General features: G+C 29.7%; 1 protein-coding gene across 7 annotated transcripts; it reads left to right on the forward strand.

Moving 5' to 3' along the window:
* The first annotated feature begins 4939 nt into the window (after positions 1 to 4939).
* Positions 4940 to 19712, forward strand: LOC124837266 (MADS-box protein AGL42-like). Of its 7 annotated transcripts, none has more exons than XR_015781583.1 (11): positions 4940 to 5190; positions 5513 to 5570; positions 5726 to 5910; positions 7698 to 7776; positions 8265 to 8390; positions 12447 to 12508; positions 12740 to 12839; positions 12961 to 13002; positions 13097 to 13138; positions 15502 to 16417; positions 19038 to 19166. XR_015781583.1 is itself a non-coding variant. In XM_088096505.1 (11 exons), the coding sequence occupies exons 3-10, from the start codon at positions 5729 to 5731 to the stop codon at positions 19111 to 19113; spliced, it is 780 nt and encodes a 259-aa protein (XP_087952631.1). In that variant the 5' UTR covers positions 4942 to 5190; positions 5513 to 5570; positions 5726 to 5728; the 3' UTR covers positions 19114 to 19162; positions 19317 to 19712. The 7 variants fall into 7 exon arrangements, 4 of the variants coding, with proteins under 4 accessions (XP_087952631.1, XP_087952633.1, XP_087952632.1 ...); XM_088096505.1 differs by lacking the exon at positions 15502 to 16417 and adding an exon at positions 19317 to 19712 and having other exon boundaries at positions 4942 to 5190; positions 18967 to 19162; XR_015781584.1 differs by lacking the exon at positions 15502 to 16417 and adding an exon at positions 19317 to 19712 and having other exon boundaries at positions 4943 to 5190; positions 18967 to 19166.
* Positions 19713 to 20648: the final 936 nt, after the last annotated feature.

Here is a 20648-nt window from a genome sequence, read left to right on the forward strand (position 1 = left end):
AAAGTTTAACTACTTAATTTGACATGAAAATCCCCTAAATTTAATCAAAATTTCCAAAACATCCGAATTCTTTAATTATTTTAAGTAAAAAAAAAGAATATTTGAGGTTTATGGAAACGAAAGCTGGTTAAAGGACTTCATTGTAAATGGAAAAAAAATAGAAACTAAATTGAAGTGAAACAAAATTAAAACAACACATTAATTTTGTAGAGTTGTGAAAAAAGTAAAGAAGCCATAAAAGCCTCTCACACTTCCCTCCCAAACTCCCTATAAGTAAAAATATTGTTTTAAAATGGATCTTATAAAGATAAATTTCTTAAAATTAAAGAAAATTCTTTACAGAAACTTCTAAGGCAGAAACTCCTCAAACTTTCTTGTTCTGTATTTTAATAGTATTTCACACACATTTCTTATTATAAGCAACTCAATCAGTGTTTTACTCCAACCAGCAAACCCATTTAAAATTTTGAAATGGACCTCAAATATGAAAATTATAATATTTGAATATTTCATATACTATTTGTAGCCTACTTTTCTATGAACAGAAGTACTTTCTACCAGAAACAACTCATACACATTGGGTCTCAGCAAGTCTTTCTCCAATAGCAATTTTTTTTTACAGTAGTTTCTATCTATCATGTATACCAAAATAACACTATGTTTTTATATAACAGTTCATATTTACAATATTTGCAATAAAATAATATTTGTGATGATACGAAATTGATGAAAAAAATCTGATGAAACATGCTCTAAAAGTGGTCTGCTGTCAATAGTACGCAGCACAGTAAAGACTAAAGTATAGCGTGAAAATGCAGAAGGTGAACTGATAAGAATGGCATGACATCGACAATGGAAGAGCAGACAAATGGTCAATTCCACGAAAGGACAGCCAAAAAGAACATGGAAGCCATGTTGATTTATTTTCACTCATGGCATATATATACAGTGGCAGTCATAAACAGCATCATCTCCTCCTACCAGTCATTGTTTTATTCCCAAACAAATCAAGAGAATCCAAAATGGGGTTTACGTCAAACCAAAGATCAAGTCAGATTATGATCTTAAATTTTCAAATGCTGTTCAACACTTTAATATAAAAATATTTCATATATATATATATATAGTTAATTTTAAGATAGGTAAAAGATGTATATCATAAAAACACGAATAATAAGTAGTAAAATAAAAATTGTACGAACTTGTAAGAATATGTGATGATTAAATATAAAAGTAGAACACAATAAAAGTTAAGAAAGACAAGAGTACATCAATCACAACACTTTTAATGTCAAAATCTATAAATGTAAGGGTAAACAAAGTTATTTATATAAATTATATGACGCTTCCCAACAAATATATTTAACTAAGGCATACAATCAGCCAGCCAAACAAGAATATTAACAACTAAGAAAGAGATAAAATAACTTAGAATACCACAAACCTATTTTTTTTTTGTGAATATGTGAAAATCACAACTTTCTCTCTCTTTTTTTCTTATTATTTATTATTGTATTTTGAATATCAAGTCTTCTATACAAAGTTTGTAGTTTGGCCACTTTTCACTTAAATAAACAATACAAATGAGTTCTAAACAATTTGTTGTATTTTGTGTTTCATTCTGTGGATTTTGTGTAGATCTCAATTAAAATGAGTAGCAAGGAAGTTTTCATCATCATGACCTTTTCTACCCTACAACACTCTTTTTCTTTTTATTATGCATCATTCTTTTTCATTTTAGTGGTTCCTATCTTCCTCAAGATGTCTTGTCCAACAGTCCAATTCAATCTCAGAAATATTCTTTTTCACAATACGAATGTCATCCACATATAATAATACTGGTGAGAATATATCTGCATATGTGTGTAACCTTTTTATTATTATAAGTAATTAATTTAGTTTAAAAATCCGTTAAATTTAAATAAAAAGTCACTTAATAAGGTAAAACTTAATGGTATAAATGATAATGAAATTATCATAACAAATAAAAGACAATATCATCGTAGTTTCTTGCAATGTTTCAAATAATATACGTTTTTTTAAACCTATAAACATAGTTTTTCTTGCCTTTAACAAGAAAACTATCTGCTTGCATATTATGTTTCTCTCTTTCCAAATTGATATTTATCTATTGATATTCTTTTTGTGATATTTTTTGTATATGAGTTTAACCCATTCCTAATGTCTTCTTATTTTAATTATATACTAGTTATTACTAATGAAGAAAAAAACTACGAGATAAAAATTTCATATTTGTTTACTCTATCTTCACATAAAAAATAACAAATAAACTTAACGCAACATCAATAAATATATTTTTACGTGAGAAATTCTTATTACAATCAACACATTTTCTTTGATTAAATTCCTTCATCATTAATATATATATATATATATATATATATATATATATATATATATATATATATATATATATATATATATATATATATATTTTCCAGAGATATCAAGTTCCAGCATGTTTCACCTAATAAATATACCTAGTATCTAATATTTATGATGGATTTTCTTTTAGAAAAAATGGATTATAAAAATCTGAACTTAATTCACAGACCACTCTCTTAAAACTTTAAAAGAATGAGTTTGTTAGTCTGTGCTCAACTTGCTCGTTTTTATTTAATATATGACACTTAGATTCTCAACATTTTCTCCTTATGCAACTTTAAGAAATTAAAAAAAAATGTGTTTTTTATCATTTTAGAATTTCATTTCATCATTCATTATCTTCTACTATTTTTTATTTTTTTAATATTTTGATTATAAAAAGCACATATTTATAAGAAAAGTACCCACTAGATGGTTATCTTTTGGTTGAAATTAAAATGCTTCAATAATATGGTTAAGTGATAGATATGAAAAATACATGTTTTCAAACTTATTAATTAACTCAAAATTTATATTTGTTCATGAAATAATGTGTTTTTCTCATTGAAAAGTTGTAATTAGAAGTAGGAAAGTGTGTAGTAAATTGTACAGGAATTTATACATCAAAGTGGAGTGCTATCATATGTTTCTCGCTAAGCCAGCATTAAATCGCTCAGCTAAATAGAGTTTTATTCGCTCAGCGCACCAGCACAACACACTGAGTGAATAAAGGACAATTAAAGATATGCTGCTGCAGTTGAATATTCGCTTAGCGCATAAAGAGTTGTGTGCTTAGCGAATTAGTTATTTTTTCAATTGGCTTCTAGAGTGGGAAATAGACAGAAATAACTCCTAACAGAAGTTCCAAACAAAGCAAAGAAACGAAAACATCTCAGGAACTCAGGAACTTTCGGAGACTACTTCAAGGCATCAAAACATCATTGTTACATGAGATTGCTTTAAATGTGTACGTTCTAGATGTCTAGGAGTAGTTAAATTTTTCTTTCGTTAGAATTTGATGTAACGAACTCATTTTGATGTAATTTTTCTGTTCAATATATCGTTGTTCGTTCATATACTCTTTGTTGAATTTACTAACATTGTATGAAAATATAATGTTATTTGAATGTCTTTGATTACTGGGAAGTAACTTTGAAAATGAACGAACACCTGAGTGATTTGGGATCTAAGGACTTAATAACTTGGTCATTTTTAGCATCAGACTTAATGTAAATTGTATGTTAAATTAACTAAGGGATTAACATTTTGATATATAAATTTAGAATTAGTTGCTAAGGGATTAAGACTAGTATGCCTTGATGTGAATGTTTGAATGAAATAATGATATATTGTACAGAATTTTATCTTCATATGATTCATGAAATTCAATTCCGATAAAGTTTCTTTTAAATATAATTCCTTGCACACCAACTGTTTGATAAAATACAAAAAAGAGTTTCTTGTGTTGTTTTGTGTATTTTGATGTCTAATTGAGTTATAAAAGGAAGAATTGTCATGTGTTACACAAGTGTTTTGGAAGAACGATACTTTGAACTTATTCTATATTATTTATAACGATTTGGTATACTTGCTGAAAAGTTATGACTAAGATTTTGATATTGTGATATATTATGAGTATCAAGATGGGGATTCTAAATAAGCTCATGTACTAATTCAACCTCTATACGTTTTGTACTTTTCATGTGCTAATTATATATATGTTTATTTCTGTCACTATATTACTATTTCTTTGTCAAAGTATTATGCTGATGATCAACTTTATTCCATATCAGGTTACAAACGTTTAGTTGGTTCGTTATTGCACCTTCGTTTTTTTTTGCGTTTAATATGCAAACTATATACTAATTAATGATTTTGTCAAGTTATTTTGACAACACGCAATTCCACTGCCTTTTCACCATTATAATATAATTTTATTATAAAATTGCAAGAATAATACAAATTTTAAAAGTATTTCGAGTTTGGATACATCGTATCATGCTAAAATGATTTTAATATGAATGAACTGAAATTGTAACATAACTTTAATTATACAATTAAATGAACTAAAATGATGTCATGCCTTAACAGCTAAAATGGTATCATGATAATAAAAATTGTACGAGTAATAACATAACTTTACTTTATTCACAAAAAATCCTAATATGATATATCTTTTTTATTTTAAAATCGTGTCAAGTTAATACAATTTGTCAAAAACTTAATTATTTTTAAAAGTTACATCATTTTTATAATTTTTTAATCTAGAATAAAGTCCTGAAAAGTTGCAGTCTTCCACTGTCACATATCACACTATTGACCAAATAAATTTTGACTAGAATAAGTAACTAAAATATGATTAAGGTAGCTTTAATGTTTAATATATGTAGTAGCAGAGTTTTATAGTGTATTGTTTAAATTAATATTCTTCAGACCTTTTATTCAAATACCAAAGGGGAGTGTTTCTTTTTTATAAAAAGAACATTTTGCCTTAAATAGTTAATGTAATTTTGCTAAAAGAAGACAGACAACGAGGTGATAAGAAAAGAAAAAACAAAATTCGTTTTCATTTTGTTTTTCTGATGGGTTTTCAAGTCAACTATTGGGGTAACCACTGGGAGGATGACAAAAATGGATGGAATAAGGCAACACCTTCCTTTTCTGTGGTCTGAGAAACAGCTACAATGAATCCCACTTTGCTGGAAGTGGGATCCTTCTGGCTAGGGTTTCTGGAATATTTTTCAGTTCTTTCTTCCACTAGCCACAGTTTCTGCTCTCTTCTTTAACTTTAACCTAAATAAAGTGGTGAGTTTTGTCTTTCTCTGTGTTCCTTGACCTATGATTAAGTCTTGAGCTCTTTTAGCTTTCTCTCTGCTCATATCGAAATGGTTTAATTTCAAGCATACTGGAGGTCAATATTTTCCACCGCATTAATTTAATCGGTACATGTCCAAAATAAGCTGAACGAAATGTTTGTCTGTAAGATCCATTCTGAAGTTGGAGGATCAGTAGCGCTATTTCTGATAAAACTAAATACCCCCTTTTAACCATGTTCTTCTATTGAATGTTTGCTGCTCAGTCCAGGCTGGATTGTGGGTTTTAATGGTTTTTTTCTAAAATCTTACAGTTTCCAGCTTTAGAAAGAACACAACTTAAAGGAAAAATTTTCTGGAGGAGAATTTTTGGTAATATTTTGTCCCCTTACATTTTCAATTTTTTTATAGTATCTTATTTCTTAGTTCTTTTAAAGTTTTTACTTCATTTTTATTTCTTCTCACTAGGGCTTGACGAGAACTTTTGCATTCTCTTTTTTTGTTTTCCAACTTGTTTTTATGTGCAGGAGATGGTGAGGGGAAAGGTTCAGATGAAGAAAATCGAGGATGCAACAAGCCGTCAAGTGACCTTTTCAAAGCGTCGAAATGGTCTTCTAAAGAAAGCTTATGAACTATCAGTTCTTTGTGATTCACAAGTAGCTGTCATAGTCTTCTCCCAGAATGGAAGGCTTTATGAGTTCTCAAGTTCCGAGTACGTTTTCCTTCATTATTCAATTTGGTCTGCTTAAGAAATATATGCTATCTAAAAAATGTATGTACCTTTATACTAATAAAAATGGAGATGGGTTGAATTGCTGATTCTGTGTTTATTTTTTTCACTAACTTCTGATTTGAGATTTGGTGCTATCTGTACAAACAAACAACTGAGTTGTTGAGACTTTAATTGTGAAATTTTCTTTTATTCAATGTATGTGACTGGGTTGTACTAATTACTGAGATGGCTATACTAAAGAGTCCAATAAATTTCTGACTAAGAACTACTCATTGTACTGGGTTTGGTACCTTGTACTCAATTCAATGAATTCTTTACTTGACTAAGTAAAATAGAAGTCTATTAACAAGTCAGTTACTCTTTGAATCATGATTTAGGTCAGTTCAATATTCTGTAGTTTTTAGCGTAATTATAGACATAAAGCCCATCTATCAAGGTTCAATTTTCTCAAGGCTTAGTTAATTAAGATGTCGAAGGCTTAAACAGTTAATAGAGATCACTAGAACCTATGTAGAATTTGATATGCAATATCTTCTAGGACGATTTATTGACAAGATCGATATCTTGTACTAAAATCACTATGTACCGTAAATTTGAGTAGATGTTAAAGCAACTTACATAAATTCAGATTTATCATTACATAAACTTCACTCTCACTATTTTTTCTTTGGAACCTAGAGACGTGGAAGTTTTTGGCTTTTGTGGAACAAACTATGGACATTTTCCAGTGCAGGCATGTGTTTATGCATGCCGTTCTCCAACAGTATTGAGAATATATAAAATATATATATATATTTCCACCTTGGAAAGAGGGATTTTACGTAGTATTTACGAACAGTGTTGTTTGGTCATTCCGTACACACTGATTTATTATTTCTAATAAGAATTCTGAGCACATCTCTCAATTACCCCAATTCTTGAAAATCTCAAGTGATGCACAAGTTAAGCAGTTTTTTTTTTATAAGATTTCTTGAAAATAGATTAAGAAAGGTTATATATATTAAGAAAAGTAGCTGCATTCCTTTTAATAAATACATTAAATAAATAATGAAGGTTGTTGAATAGTTAACATATTAATATGTAAGGGAAAACTAAAAAAAATATTAATAATATATTGTAAAATGAAAATTTCAGTTACTTTGGGGTAAAGTGAAAATGTTAAAATTGAAATTTAGGAGAAAAACAGTTAATAGTCTATACAAAATAAGTATATTACTTGTTTTGAGATAAATTGGGAGGAAGATGCAATGAGTAAATTTTTTTTATTGAAAAACATGGGGCAGTGTAGCCCACCATGAGAAGATGAGGAGAACCACTAATAGATATTTTTTCGAGGCAACATAAAACTTTCCATTCCTAGGGTTTAACATATTTATATATATGTACAATTTCACCAACATTTTCATCTGAGGTTTTGAGTCTGGACTGCATCTCCTGTTTATATTCAAGATCAATAAATGAATGGGTCAATCTTGTGCAATTATAATCTTAGTTAATTATAACAGAATAAACTCTTTGTATATGTAATAAAATTTATCCAAATAGCTCTATATTGATGTTCGGAGTTTAGTTATAATACTTTGATTAAACAGTGTCAACTAAATCAGTACTAATATAACTTATAAATAAATTATTAGAAAAGTTAACAATACACAATAATATATAATCAAGTGCTAATAATTAAAAAAATTATAATGTAAATTTATGGCACCATTAAAATTTAATTAAAGTCTTAATTTTAACAAGATTTGTTTTGAAAATTTCAGCATGTCAAAGATTTTGGAACGATACCGTGAATATACCAAGGATGTTCCTACCAATAAGTTTGGAGATGATTATATCCAGGTTTTACTCTCATCTTACAAATTTAGAACACGTCATTATATAGAGTCATAATTATGAATATATTGTTGAATAATATTTTTATTACTCTAGTGTGATATTTGTACTGATCATAATTTATTATCACTTAATATACTTATTAAGAGAGACTTGAATGTTTAAATTGTCAATCCAAACATCACGTAAACTTTTATTTCCATTTATGACCTTTATAAAAACACAATTAGTGACTTAAATAAAAGCAATGCCACTTGATTGGCACGGGAAACATTAATTGAATTATAAAGTAGAATATTCATACTATTGTCCATAAAATATTTACTCTAGATGCTGATTTGACTTTTGTTTTTTATCAACAAGATCTTTAGATGTTAATTATATATATATATATATATATATATATATATATATATATATATATATATATGTGTGTGTGTGTGTGTGTTCCGGTATAGGGTCGAGTCACTTAAGCTCTGTACAATTTTCTTCAGACGTCGTTCGGTCTACGTTCTCCCTGTTCTCTCCGTCCTGTCAAGCTTTGTTCAATCTCTTGTGCACCTACTGGAGGTGTACCTCTTAAAGGTGCTCTGATGCTAAAGTCAGTGATAATCCAATCGGTAAGTTAAGTGCTGTAATAAATGTGTAATTAATGAACTTGCCTAACTCTTACCTTTGACCTATATTTATAGTTTTGATTATCTTACCTTTGACCTATATTTATAGTTTTGGTTATGAGCTTTGTATTAACGAAGTCTTAATAGCGGCCCAACCACAACCCAATCATCCTTATTCAGTGTTTTACCTTAATTATGTTCGGAAGCACACCTGTCATGGCAGGACGACCTTGTCGTTACTCCTGTGCCGTTCGTCTAGACCGTCCGGTGGACCCCAGTACAATATATATTATAAATAAAAAGAGTACTTTAAAGTGCCCTAATTCATATATTTGTACATTATGTAAAGAAAACTTAAAACAAAAATTAGAGAACAGTGAAATTTCTTCGAAGTTTTTGGTCTTATGATTAGTGGAATTGCACTCAAGATCTCTAATATTATCTCTTCAAACAATCAGTTGCTTTGACTTTTTGTATCTTTCAAAAACTTGTCGATGAATCTGTTCCTGAAAATTTGGAATTGTTGTTGTGTTGTTTTGATTGTTAAGGCTTAATATATGCTCAAAACAATGTAGATATGTTAAGTTTTCAGCATAAAGCAACAATTTCAGCTTCAAGGATCTTCTCTTATCTACGTGAAATTTGGTCATAATCTTTTTATAAGATGTAAATATTTCTTTAACCTCTCCAAAGACGTCAAGATAACTAGTTTTAAAGCCCAGGTCATGACCAAAATAAAGAGAAGTCTAAAAAATCATTAAAATAAAAATAATAATATTAATAAAAAAACTAGTATTAGATTTGTATCAAAATCCAATTAAGTATAATCGATAAATTGAAACTTAGTTATAGTACCAATACTAGCCATAATAATAATAGAGGAAAGCCAATAAAAGATATTGCACCAATCTAATTCAAAATGTGGTGGCAATTTTGTAAATATTTGAAAGTATTTTAAATTAATTATAAAGAGAATCGATCTAATATGTACATATTCATATTAGATTGGTTAAAGAAATCACTTATCTAACATGTTTTCTTTATTACAAAGCAAAAAAATCCTTTTCATTTTTTAAACTTTGTGTTTTCTCTCACGTCTTCATTGTTACTTTTTTCTTTTTCCTGTAAGAAAACAATGAAACTCTAGTCTCTTTCAGGCTACTCACCATAGTCGTTGTCATGCCCTATCACGCTTGAACAATGTTCTTTCCTTTCAGGTCACTCTTTAGCAACCAATACAACAAGTTAGTGTTTTTTCTCTCTTTTTCTCATGCTTAGGGTTTTTGTTTATGGAGAAAGTTCTTTTCGTAGTTTTCTCTTCCTGGATGTTTTCCCCATCTCTTCTTCAAATGAAGCGCAATCGTAATGTTGCTTACCGAGTGGACATCGTTAGTTCCGATGGTGTTTCACAAAGTCTTCTAGTAAATTACATGTGTTTACATTCAATACAATATCTACATTCAATACAAATGGAGATTATAACCCAATTTTGTAACTTTTGTCAATCAAAATTTATATTTTAATAATTTCAATTCGTCCTTCATCAAAATAGAATATTATTTTAAGATATCTACACAATAATCTTTCATGATAATTATGCCCTTAGTCAATAACCTATTATTGAAAGAAACCTTTATAATTTTAACTAATCATATAATAGCATAACACATTATGTGATCCAACATTTTTAACATGCAACCCCTCAACCTCGTGCATGAGTGAAAAACATAACAACCTATATGTACACAACCTCTAATATGAGTAGAAGTGAAGAAACTAATATATGATAGTTAGATAACCTAACAATACACTTGTTATCACGTTGTTTGTATTGTACTTGTGGTGTCGTTTATCATTCTAATAAGTGATTTATTCTAATGTTAAATATCACTCTACTTTTGAGCTTGAATTTGTGACTACTTGGTTATCAACTATCTTGATATCTTGTATTACTTCTTAGGCCAACTTGGGAGTTATTTTCATATAATGTTATTTCATTTTCAAATTACTCATTTTTTATCATGTCAAAAGACAACTAGACAGGAGGACACAAGGTAAACATTATTAATTGTCTCACCAACTACATAAGAACAAACCAGTTGCATGTAATTACTTGAGTAACCAACTAGATAAATTGATGAATGACTCAAATAATATTAGCAGAATAGTTATATAAGTCCTAATGTATCATTCAACTCACAACTAGATAAGTGAAGGAATGAGTCACACACTATTAGATAAGGGATGTATATAAGTCCTCTTATTATTAGTCATGTCATCAACTAGCTAAGTGGAATGATTAAGTCAGTCACTTGTTCTATCCTTCCTGATATTTATCTTTTGTATGATTTCTTAGAATGTTTCACAAATTACTTTATTTTCTTGTTTTGCTTTAATTTTTATTGATTTTTGTTGAGTCACCAATAAGATATTAGTCGAGTAATCAACTAGAGAAAGAAAGTAAAAGACTTCACATTTATAGATGATTTGTTGATTAGGAAAGGTAAAAGTCCTTGTGTTTTAGTTGGGTAGTAAACTAGGTTAAGGATGCACAATTCTTCACCCTATCACATGAGTCACCAACTAACTGGAACAAAAAGTCCTTGTGCTATATTAGTCAAGTAGCAAATAGATAAGAGACATATAAGTACTTGCATTATTAGTTGAGTCACAATTTAATAAGGAATATAAAAGTCTTGCGCTATTAGCTAAGTCAAATAATATTATCTTAGTAGAAATGGAATGTTAAAGGAGTTTTTTGCCCAATATATATAAGGGATAGACTTTTGTAAAGACTTCATTATTTAACATGTTTCATTAAAATCAATACCATCCATTAGTGTGAAAGGTGAGGAATAAGTCACATGTTATTAATCTAGTTACTTTAACTATTGAAATTGATCAAGAATTACAATTCTTAGATATAGTTGCAAAATGAAAACTAGGAATTTACAACAAATGCATACATATAACACCATTGGTCAAAATGTGTTTTTTTCTTTTTAAATTATTGTTAACTATTATTTTTTAAATATATAAGAATAAAAAATTATTTCTAATTTTATTAGTATAATTTTTGAAAATAAATAAATAAATTCCATAATTTTTAATCGTAATAAAATAGTTAAAATATTATTATTTTATATTTTTTTCAATTCTATTTTATAATAAATGCATATATTTAAACAAATTAAAGATTAAGTGGTGACAAAAACATAAATGGTAAGAAATTGTTGTTTCAAAAGTTAAAAATAGTACTGATTGAAATTTATAAAATTTAAAGTTAATAATTGGCTTGTGACTAAGATAAACTCTATTTCATAGTTTTGAAATCGTTTTAAAAGTTAATTCAACCCCAGAAAATTAATTTGGAAAACAAAGTTTGCATCGATTTATATATATATATATATATATATATATATATATATATATATATATATATATATATATATATATATATATATTATAAACTCCTTTTATCTATAATGTTTAACTTCCAACCATCACATAACTTTTGTCATAATGAGGTATTGTTCTCCCGTTTTAATTACGAGTGAGTTTGCGTGGGGAGGACTGCTTCTTTGTAGCGCAAGGCATACGCCAAAATGTTTTGGCTGAAAGCTTAAAGCAATCTTGAATTAGAACATTTAAAATCGCTTGTCTTTCTTACCTCTGATCCTTTTTATAATTGATTATTCCTTTTAAAGGTTAAAAGTAGACTTCCAAGGACCGTATTCCCTGATTTTCCTTTATTCTGATTGATTCATATATATTAGTAATATTGACTTGGCTGCACCTACAAATGGTAACTTTTCTAGGACATTATAGTTCAGATTGCTCCATAACTAAAGTTTATTGATGAATCATCACCCTTCTTGATTTCTTGATTGTGAGAAGTAATCTTGATAATTTTGATTGTAAGAGAGACTATATGATCAGTATTACGTTGATAATTAGGTTATGGTAAATAGTTTAACACTAGAAAAATATATTATTTTTATTACTTTCATGATAGTGAGAAATATATTTCTATAACTTTCGTTCATCTTTTTCAAGCAGCAACTGAAGTTAGAATCCGCAAACATGGCAGAGAAGATTCAGCTTCTTGAAATATCTAAAAGGTCACTCCTTATTTAATGCTTTCTTAATTATCCTACTCCCGCTAGTTTATCGTATTTCAATACCTTATAGTATAGCTGAGGTTTTACTGCTGCCACATTAATTACTCAACTTTTGGGAATGCTCTTTAGCATCTTTTTGAGCTCTCATTCTATTGGAGTTCTTGCCTGAAATGTGCTGCACTAGCGTCTGTAGTTCTTGGCTCGTCATTTGAAATTGAATTAGTGTTTTAGGAAGCTGCTGGGACAAAGTGTGAGTTGTTGTTCCTATGATGAACTCCAAGAAATCGAAGATCAGCTGCAGAGAAGTTTGCTAAGAGTCAGACAAAGAAAGGTAAGTAAACACCTAAGTTGAGATAATCAACAAAAATGAAGTGCTGTAGTTGCCTTCTATGATTAAATTAATGAATGAATTCAAAGGACATAATTGAGAGATTTTGATCTCGCTCATTCAGGCTCAACTATACATGGAGCAGATTGATCAGCTACGATCCCAGGTAACCCTGCTTCATTCCGCTGCTATTTACATTGAAACGCTTAACACGGTTACAGAAATCCTTTACACCTGACACATTTTCCCATTGAATTCAGGAGAGTAACTTGCTCCAAGAGAATGCCAAATTAACTGAAAGGGTAAGATTCTTATATTTTTCCTGGTTTTGATCCATTTTATTCATTATCCCTCATCTTCTATATGCCAAAAACAAATGAAACAATTTGATCCATTTTAGTTTTGGTAACTGCTTAATTATAACTTTTTGTTAATTCATTGAGATTGAGGCATGATATTTAACTTATAGTAAATAATAGAATTTTTATATTTTATGTTTTTAAATATTTTCTATCACCTTCAAAAATATATTTATTTTAAAACCCAATTTAATAATATAAATAAATGACCCGAGAGGATAGAGAGTACTGTATTCGTCTTGGATTTAATTTAATAATTTATCATGCTCTTAATTTATTGATTTCTATAGTTTTTTAATTATATACCTAATTTTTTGTTACTGATATAATCATGGTTATCAAATTTTGAGTTAACTGAAGGTTTTACGTTTTTATTAAGTTTTTTTGAGTTAACTTAAAAACAAACTTGTTTTTAGAGTAGAATCGTGAGATCGAAGGTGGAATTGGTAGAACCTGTGAGTTTTGCTTCCAATTTAGTGAGTTCAATGAGCAATTTTCTTTTTGATCTTTTACGAATCCATTTCACTGTCACATTGTCTTCGTCTTTCATTTAGTGTCGAGGAGTTCTCCTTCACCTCCATAACTTCGTCATGTACAGTTAAACTTACAATGTTGTCCTTTGATTTACATAGGAATGAGTGAGTTATGATTGAGTAATGATAGTGTTTGCTTTCTACCAACCAATTAAATGAACTTGTATATACGTATACTTGCAACCCCCGGTGGTAGTCCCGGTGGCAGTGGTGATGGTTATTGTCGTGATGTTGTTCTTGGTTCGTAGTGTTGTTCTTTGTTGAGGCTAGCATTCGAGGTAAGATTTATATTCGGAAGATCCTTAATTGGCTTTCAAAAGCTGGTTAAGGAGCCAACCAACGTAATTTTTGAAGGAGGGGCCTACGTAATTCGAATTACGGCAAGGTCTAGATTTTAAAAGTCGACGAAACCTTAACCGTATTTGAAAGTATGGTTAAAATTTTTGAGGTTCATTTTACATACATTTATCTATTAACGCTGACACATACATTTCAATCAAATACATTTATCTATTAACCATGACACATACATTTCAATCAAATCCAGTAGAATGATCCATACATTTTAATCCAAAACATACCAATGAATGAGCAAAGGAGGACAAGAGGGAGACTAACCTTTAGTAACGCAATAACAAGAAAAAAGACATGAGAGGAGATCCACCACATTACCACCAAGGAAGACCCCCACACCACCACCACGTTATCACACCCGTCGCAAAACCAAAAGAGGAGAAATGAAGTTGCGATGAAGGAGAAAGCAAGGGAGGCGCGAGGGAGGAGAAAAGAGAAATCAAGGGAGAGAACGCGTGGGAGGATAAAGTAAAGAGGTAAGGGAGAAGACGTGAGGGAGAAAGTAAGGCTGGAGTGTAAGGTTAAAATGCACAAAGAATCTTTTTGGTCAAAGATTCTTCTTCCAAATGTCAAAGATGCAGATGAGTAAAGTTGAAATTTTTAATAAAGTTGGAGGTACAGGATGAAGTCATGTAAGGCAACGCCTTCTTGGTGTCACTTTACTCACTATCTGTGCCATTTGGTTGTCCCTTGTAGTTGTCCAAGATTGTCATCACTTATTGTCGTTCTCACTATCTGTGCCATTTGGTTGTCTCTTGTAATTGTCCAAGATTGTCATCACTTATTGTCGTTCTCGTCCGATTATGGTTTGTTCAAGAGATCTTCTTATATTACCTTCAAATAGCATTGAAATATTATATTTGATGTTAAAGTTTTTGTTAACCATTTGGACCTATTTAGGCTTCAAAAATAGTTTAGATATGAAAGTTAAGACACATTTTTTTTTATCATATTAAATGTTATATATAATTAATTAAAGTTATTATAAAAATAATAATTAGGAAAATATAAAAAAGTATTTAAAAATGTATAATATGATGAACTAATAATAATACTTCAATAAGAAAAATATAAAAATCATTTATAATAAATATCATATAATAATAAATTATTATAATTTTTATAAATATTTTAATATTTATTTATCTAAAGTAAACTCTTAAAACTCTACGAGTGTACATATTTGCACGAGCGTAAACTATCACGTCTAACAGCCTTAAAACTCTTAAAACTCACACATTACGTGTGTCTGCATCAGTCAGTTTTCCTCTGTCTTCTGTATATGTATCAGACTCCTTTGTTTACGATATACATGATATTATCAGCTTTTCTTTCATGCTTTCCATCTCTCCATCTCTTGCTCTGAAACCTTACATGGTATCAAGAGTTGATTTTTTTTCTTCTATATGACTTCTGCAGATTCTGGTGTTTCCCTTCACGCTGCCTCCTCTTTCTACTATGCCAACACCGCATACATTCACTTCTCCCATTAGTCTCAAATTAAATGAAGATAACTTCTTGGTTTGGAAACACCAAGCTTTAGCCACCGTTACTGGTCTGCATCTTATGAAATTTCTTGAGAGTTCTTCATACCCTCCCAAATATGTCACTCCTGATGCAGCTGCATCGGATGCCGTCAACCCCCTTGACCTCGATCACCTTTAACAGGATCAACTCATTGTAGCATGGTTGCTGTTCTCCATGTCCGATACAATGCTCACCAAAATTATAGGTTTAAAAGCATCTTATAATATTTGGAAAACTCTTACTGTGCATTATGCAAGTGAATCTCGTGCTCGCATAAAAAAGATCAAGAGTCAACTCAAAAGCACCAAGAAGGATAAAACTGTCTCTGCCTATGTTCTTGAAATCAAGAAATCCGTGTATGCGCTCGCTGCTATGGGGTAACCTATCACCGATGATGACCACATTGAGTATATTTTTGCGGTCTTCTTGACAATTACGACGGCTTCGTTACCTCTATTCTTTACCCTACACTGTTGAAGAAAATAAAGCATTTGCTCAAGAAGAGCGCCTTGAGAAAAATCTGAATACTGATTTGGTTCCACAAGTCAACGTTACCACGTCTTCTTGGCATAATTCTTCACGTGGGAGATCTTTTGAACGGGGTGGTTGTGCTTGCTCACGTTCTTTCTACACTCGTTGTGCTCGTTCTTCTAACCAACGCCAGCAGCCTAGTCAATCTTGGCCTCATCAACAATCTACTCCTCAAACCAACAATAGAGCTCAGTGCCAAATTTGTTCCAAGTTCGGTCATCATGCTCTTGAATGCTGGCAAAGATTCAATCAAGATTTTCAGCTTCACAACTTCCAGGTTTCGTCTTCTAGTATTGAGATTTATGATCAACTATCTAATATTTCTTCTTTGCCTGATCCCCTGTGGTACCCCGATAGTGGGCTTCACACCATGTCACAATGACTCCAGTAACTTCAATTCAAAATCCTCATATACTGGCTCTGAAAATATCAAGTTAGGTAACTGTGCAGGTCTGAAAATCACTCAAATCGGTTCCACCACTCTCTCTACCTCTTCTTCTTCATCCAGTTTTGTCTTAAACAATTTTTATATGTTCCAACAGTTATAAAAATTCTTTTAAGTGATCTCAGTTTGCACGAGGTAATCATGTGTATTTTGAATTCTTCCCTAACTTTTGTTTTGTTAAAAATCATGAAACCAAGGAGATCCTGCTCAAAGGCATTCCTAAAGAAGGAATGTATATTTTTCCCACGTTGCAGAGCAAGAGCTCTCGAAATCTCCCACGATTCATCACTCCACTCTGACTGCTGATCCGTGTACTTTTTTTCCTTATGGCCTGCTCGTATGGGTCATGCCTCTGTTCAAACAATTAAAAGAATTCTTAGTTAATGTAATATAGATGCTAAAGCTGACCTTGATTTCTGTGATTCTTGTGGTCGATAAAAAATTCATCAAATACCATATGTTGATTCCCAAACCACGTATATGCATCCTCTTGAATTAGACTATATGGATATTTGGGGTCCTTCCCATGTTTGCCCTTTGAATGGTGTTATTACCTATCTTTTGTAGATTTTTTTCAAAATACACTTGGATTTATTTCTTGCATGCTAAATCCCAAGCTCTTGATATATTTCGTAGGTTCAAACTTTTAGTTGAAAATCAATTTGGCTATAAAATAAAGGCTCTTCAAAGTGACAATGCTTGAGAATTTATGTATTTTGACACTTTCCTTGCTTCTGCTGACATACACCATCGTTATATCTGTGCACACGCACATTAACAAAATGGTAATATAGAACACATGCATCGACATATATTAGAAACTAGCTTAAGTCTCTTAGCTCATGCTGTTTTGCCTCTTAAATATTGGAGTTATGCTTTTCAAACAGTTGTGTTCATTATTAATAATCTTCCCCTTCAACTTTCCATTATCAAACACCTCATACTGTTCTTTATAAGCATGCAACGAATTATGATATGTTTCGGGTTTTTGGATGCACCTGTTATCCTTTACTCAGATCATACACTAAACACAAATTTGATTTTAAATCCCTTGCATGCTTATTTCTTGGATGCTCCTTAGTAAGAATGGTTTGTGTGTCTTCACCCAAGCGGAAAAGATTTATATTTCTAGTGACGTGTGGTTCAATGAAACTAATTTTCCATATAAAAACACTCCTAATATTTTTGAACCCTTGTTTTCATCTTTTACTCCCTCATCTTCTACTGTGTATCCATCCCTTCTATTGATGTCACACAACTTATTGTGGACTATCATCCTACCAATCCTGTGTTAGAAATTAATTCAATGAATTTGATTATGTTAGCTAGTACAATAAACCCACTAATAAATAGTGTGTCATGCAATATTAAATTAGAAACGTAATCGCATGATTAATTTCTTCCTGTTCCATTATTAAAAATGATACACTATGAACAAATAATATCCTATTTTCATTTCTATCTTTTAAGTAATATTTTTATAATTGGGTGACACAAGTAAGGGATAGGTGATTTCATTTGTGTTTAATTATAATTATTTTCTCTTTCATATAGGAAAATCAAAATTAATTTTTTATACTTTTAATGTATATTTGATATCATATATATGTGGGGCAACATACTTGCGTGTATAGTAGTATACCCTGGAGAAAGAGTTATCTCTATTGTTAGAAATATAATGAGGATAGCAATTCAACATTCATGGATGTTTGATTTAAATTATTTTTAAATAACTTTAATAATTTTCTTAGACCGGTTTTTTCAGAGAAAAAAATTACTCGATCTAAACAAAATGAAACACCATATAACTAAATGCTTCATATATCTAATAAGAAAAATACCAAAGTTGACTTCTTAGCGCAGAAAATCCTTGTTGAGAGAATTATTCTTATTGTGTCGTGAATCTTCTATACTCAAATAGATTCATTTCCTATGTTCCAGTAATCTAAACTAAATAAATAAACTAAACCATACATACATATAAGTCATAGGTAACGTGAATCAGCCATAGAATTCTTGTTAAAAATTTGTTTAGTTACATAAACTCTTTGATTAATCAATTGCAAAGATAAAAAACCTTGTTAGCGCCAATTGCAATGTTTAGATTTAAAATTTTACCTAAAACAATTTAGAGAGACACCATGTTTATACAGTGAAATGAAAGCAAGTGATTTAGGACTGATTAATTAGTAATGTGGTTATCTTACTTCAATTAATGCCAATTAATTTTAATATAAAATATGAGAAAAAGACATTCTACAAGCATGCCAAACTTGTTTAATTTTTCTCGTTACAAAATCCTTTTATTAATATCCTGACTTGTTACAAAAGAAATAACTGTTTATTTCTTAGTGATAAATCTTGTGGTATGATTGTTTCAGTTATTCTATTTTATTAAAGAAATTGGGAATATCCTTCCTTCAGCACATGTACCTTCTCTTTTTAATGGCAGTGGCAGAGGGCGGAAAACTCACAAGTTGAAGCAGAAGAAGAAGCGGCACCATACTGTTCGAGTAGCCAGATTTTAGAAGTGGATACAGAATTATTTATTGGACTGCCAAAGCAGGGTTGCTCATTGTAGGTACTTATACATATAAGTCCACTAATCATTTTTCAAGATTGATGACAAATCTCAGTGTTCTCAGAGTGTTATCAGAGATCATGAATTAATAAATGATGATATAATTCTTTATAATATTTGCTTATTTGTTCTTATTCATTTGAATTCTAGATAAATAAGGACATTGCATGAAGAAGAGAAGATGTACACGTATGAATTAAGAAGATGTACCATAGTGATGTTTATTCTCTTTCCCTCTACGTTGTTCTGCTACCATATTACGAATATTTCTGTTGGAATAAGAGTTAGATATCACGTTTGAGTTAATCACTCAATCAATATAAACGTGATTTTTATAAGATCAACTTTTATAATAAGGTGTATTTTATCTTTTTATTTAATTTTCTTTTCATCTTTTTACCTTCTTTTGGTGCTGTATCAGTGTATAACCTTAATGATTATATTAGTTCTGAACCATATGTTTAGGTTATGGTCTAAACTTTGGTAGGGAAAATGGCAGTTTAGTTTTCCTCTGAAAAGCTATAAAGATTTCAGAATTCTATAGTATTTATTTGAGAATGTTGATATGCATGTTAGTTTTATGGTAGTATTAAAGTGAGCAAAAGGTTTACTTATCTCAAATTTGGTTATAAACATGAAGACATGTTTATTTAATTTGGTTAATTATTTTTAGTCAGAAATATTATAATTTGACATTGACAATTTACTTATTTAAAACAGTACCATTAAAATATTAACTTATTTTATCAAATATTAATTACAATTTGGAAGTAATATTATAAAAATAGTAAGTTGAAATCAAAGTCTCAATTTTAAATAATTTGACAAACAAAATAAATTAAATATTTAAATTATTTAAACATTATTAAGAAACATTTTAATATTAAATACTAAATTGTTAATTTATATTTATTAAAAATAATTCAAGGGCAAGTGGATGAATTTGAAAATAAATAAAGAATAAAGCAGTATTTTTTCATTTAAGGAATTTTGAAAATGAAAATGAAAATGAAGAAATTTTAAGGGAAAAATTATAAAAGTTTGTGAAAGATTTGACGAATGTGAGAGATAAAAAAATGTTTTAATAGACCAAGTACTAAGATTACATGTTTGTCTTTGTGATTAAAATTAATATAAAATTAAATTTAATTAGTTAAAATTAATTTAAAATGAAACCTGAATAGTTTTTTGTAAAACAAATTAATAGGTGTAATTAAATTAAAATGAAATAGGATTGATTAAAAGTAATTTTAATTAAATATTGAATTATAAAAAAATTAATGCTATTATTAATTAATTAGTTTTGTCATTAAATTATATTTATTTTTATTTTTGTTACAATGATTATTAATTATCATGATTGTAAATTTTAGAAAAAATCAAGAATCATTTGATAATTACATTTTTTATTCCCTCAAATTATTTCGCAAAATAGAATTTCACCTCTTGTTCGTATACTCTCCCCAGTCCACCATCAAATCT

This window comes from Vigna umbellata, chromosome 8 (assembly GCF_029865625.1).
Source record: "Vigna umbellata cultivar VRB3 chromosome 8, Vumbellata_1.0, whole genome shotgun sequence".
NCBI lineage: Eukaryota > Viridiplantae > Streptophyta > Magnoliopsida > Fabales > Fabaceae > Vigna > Vigna umbellata.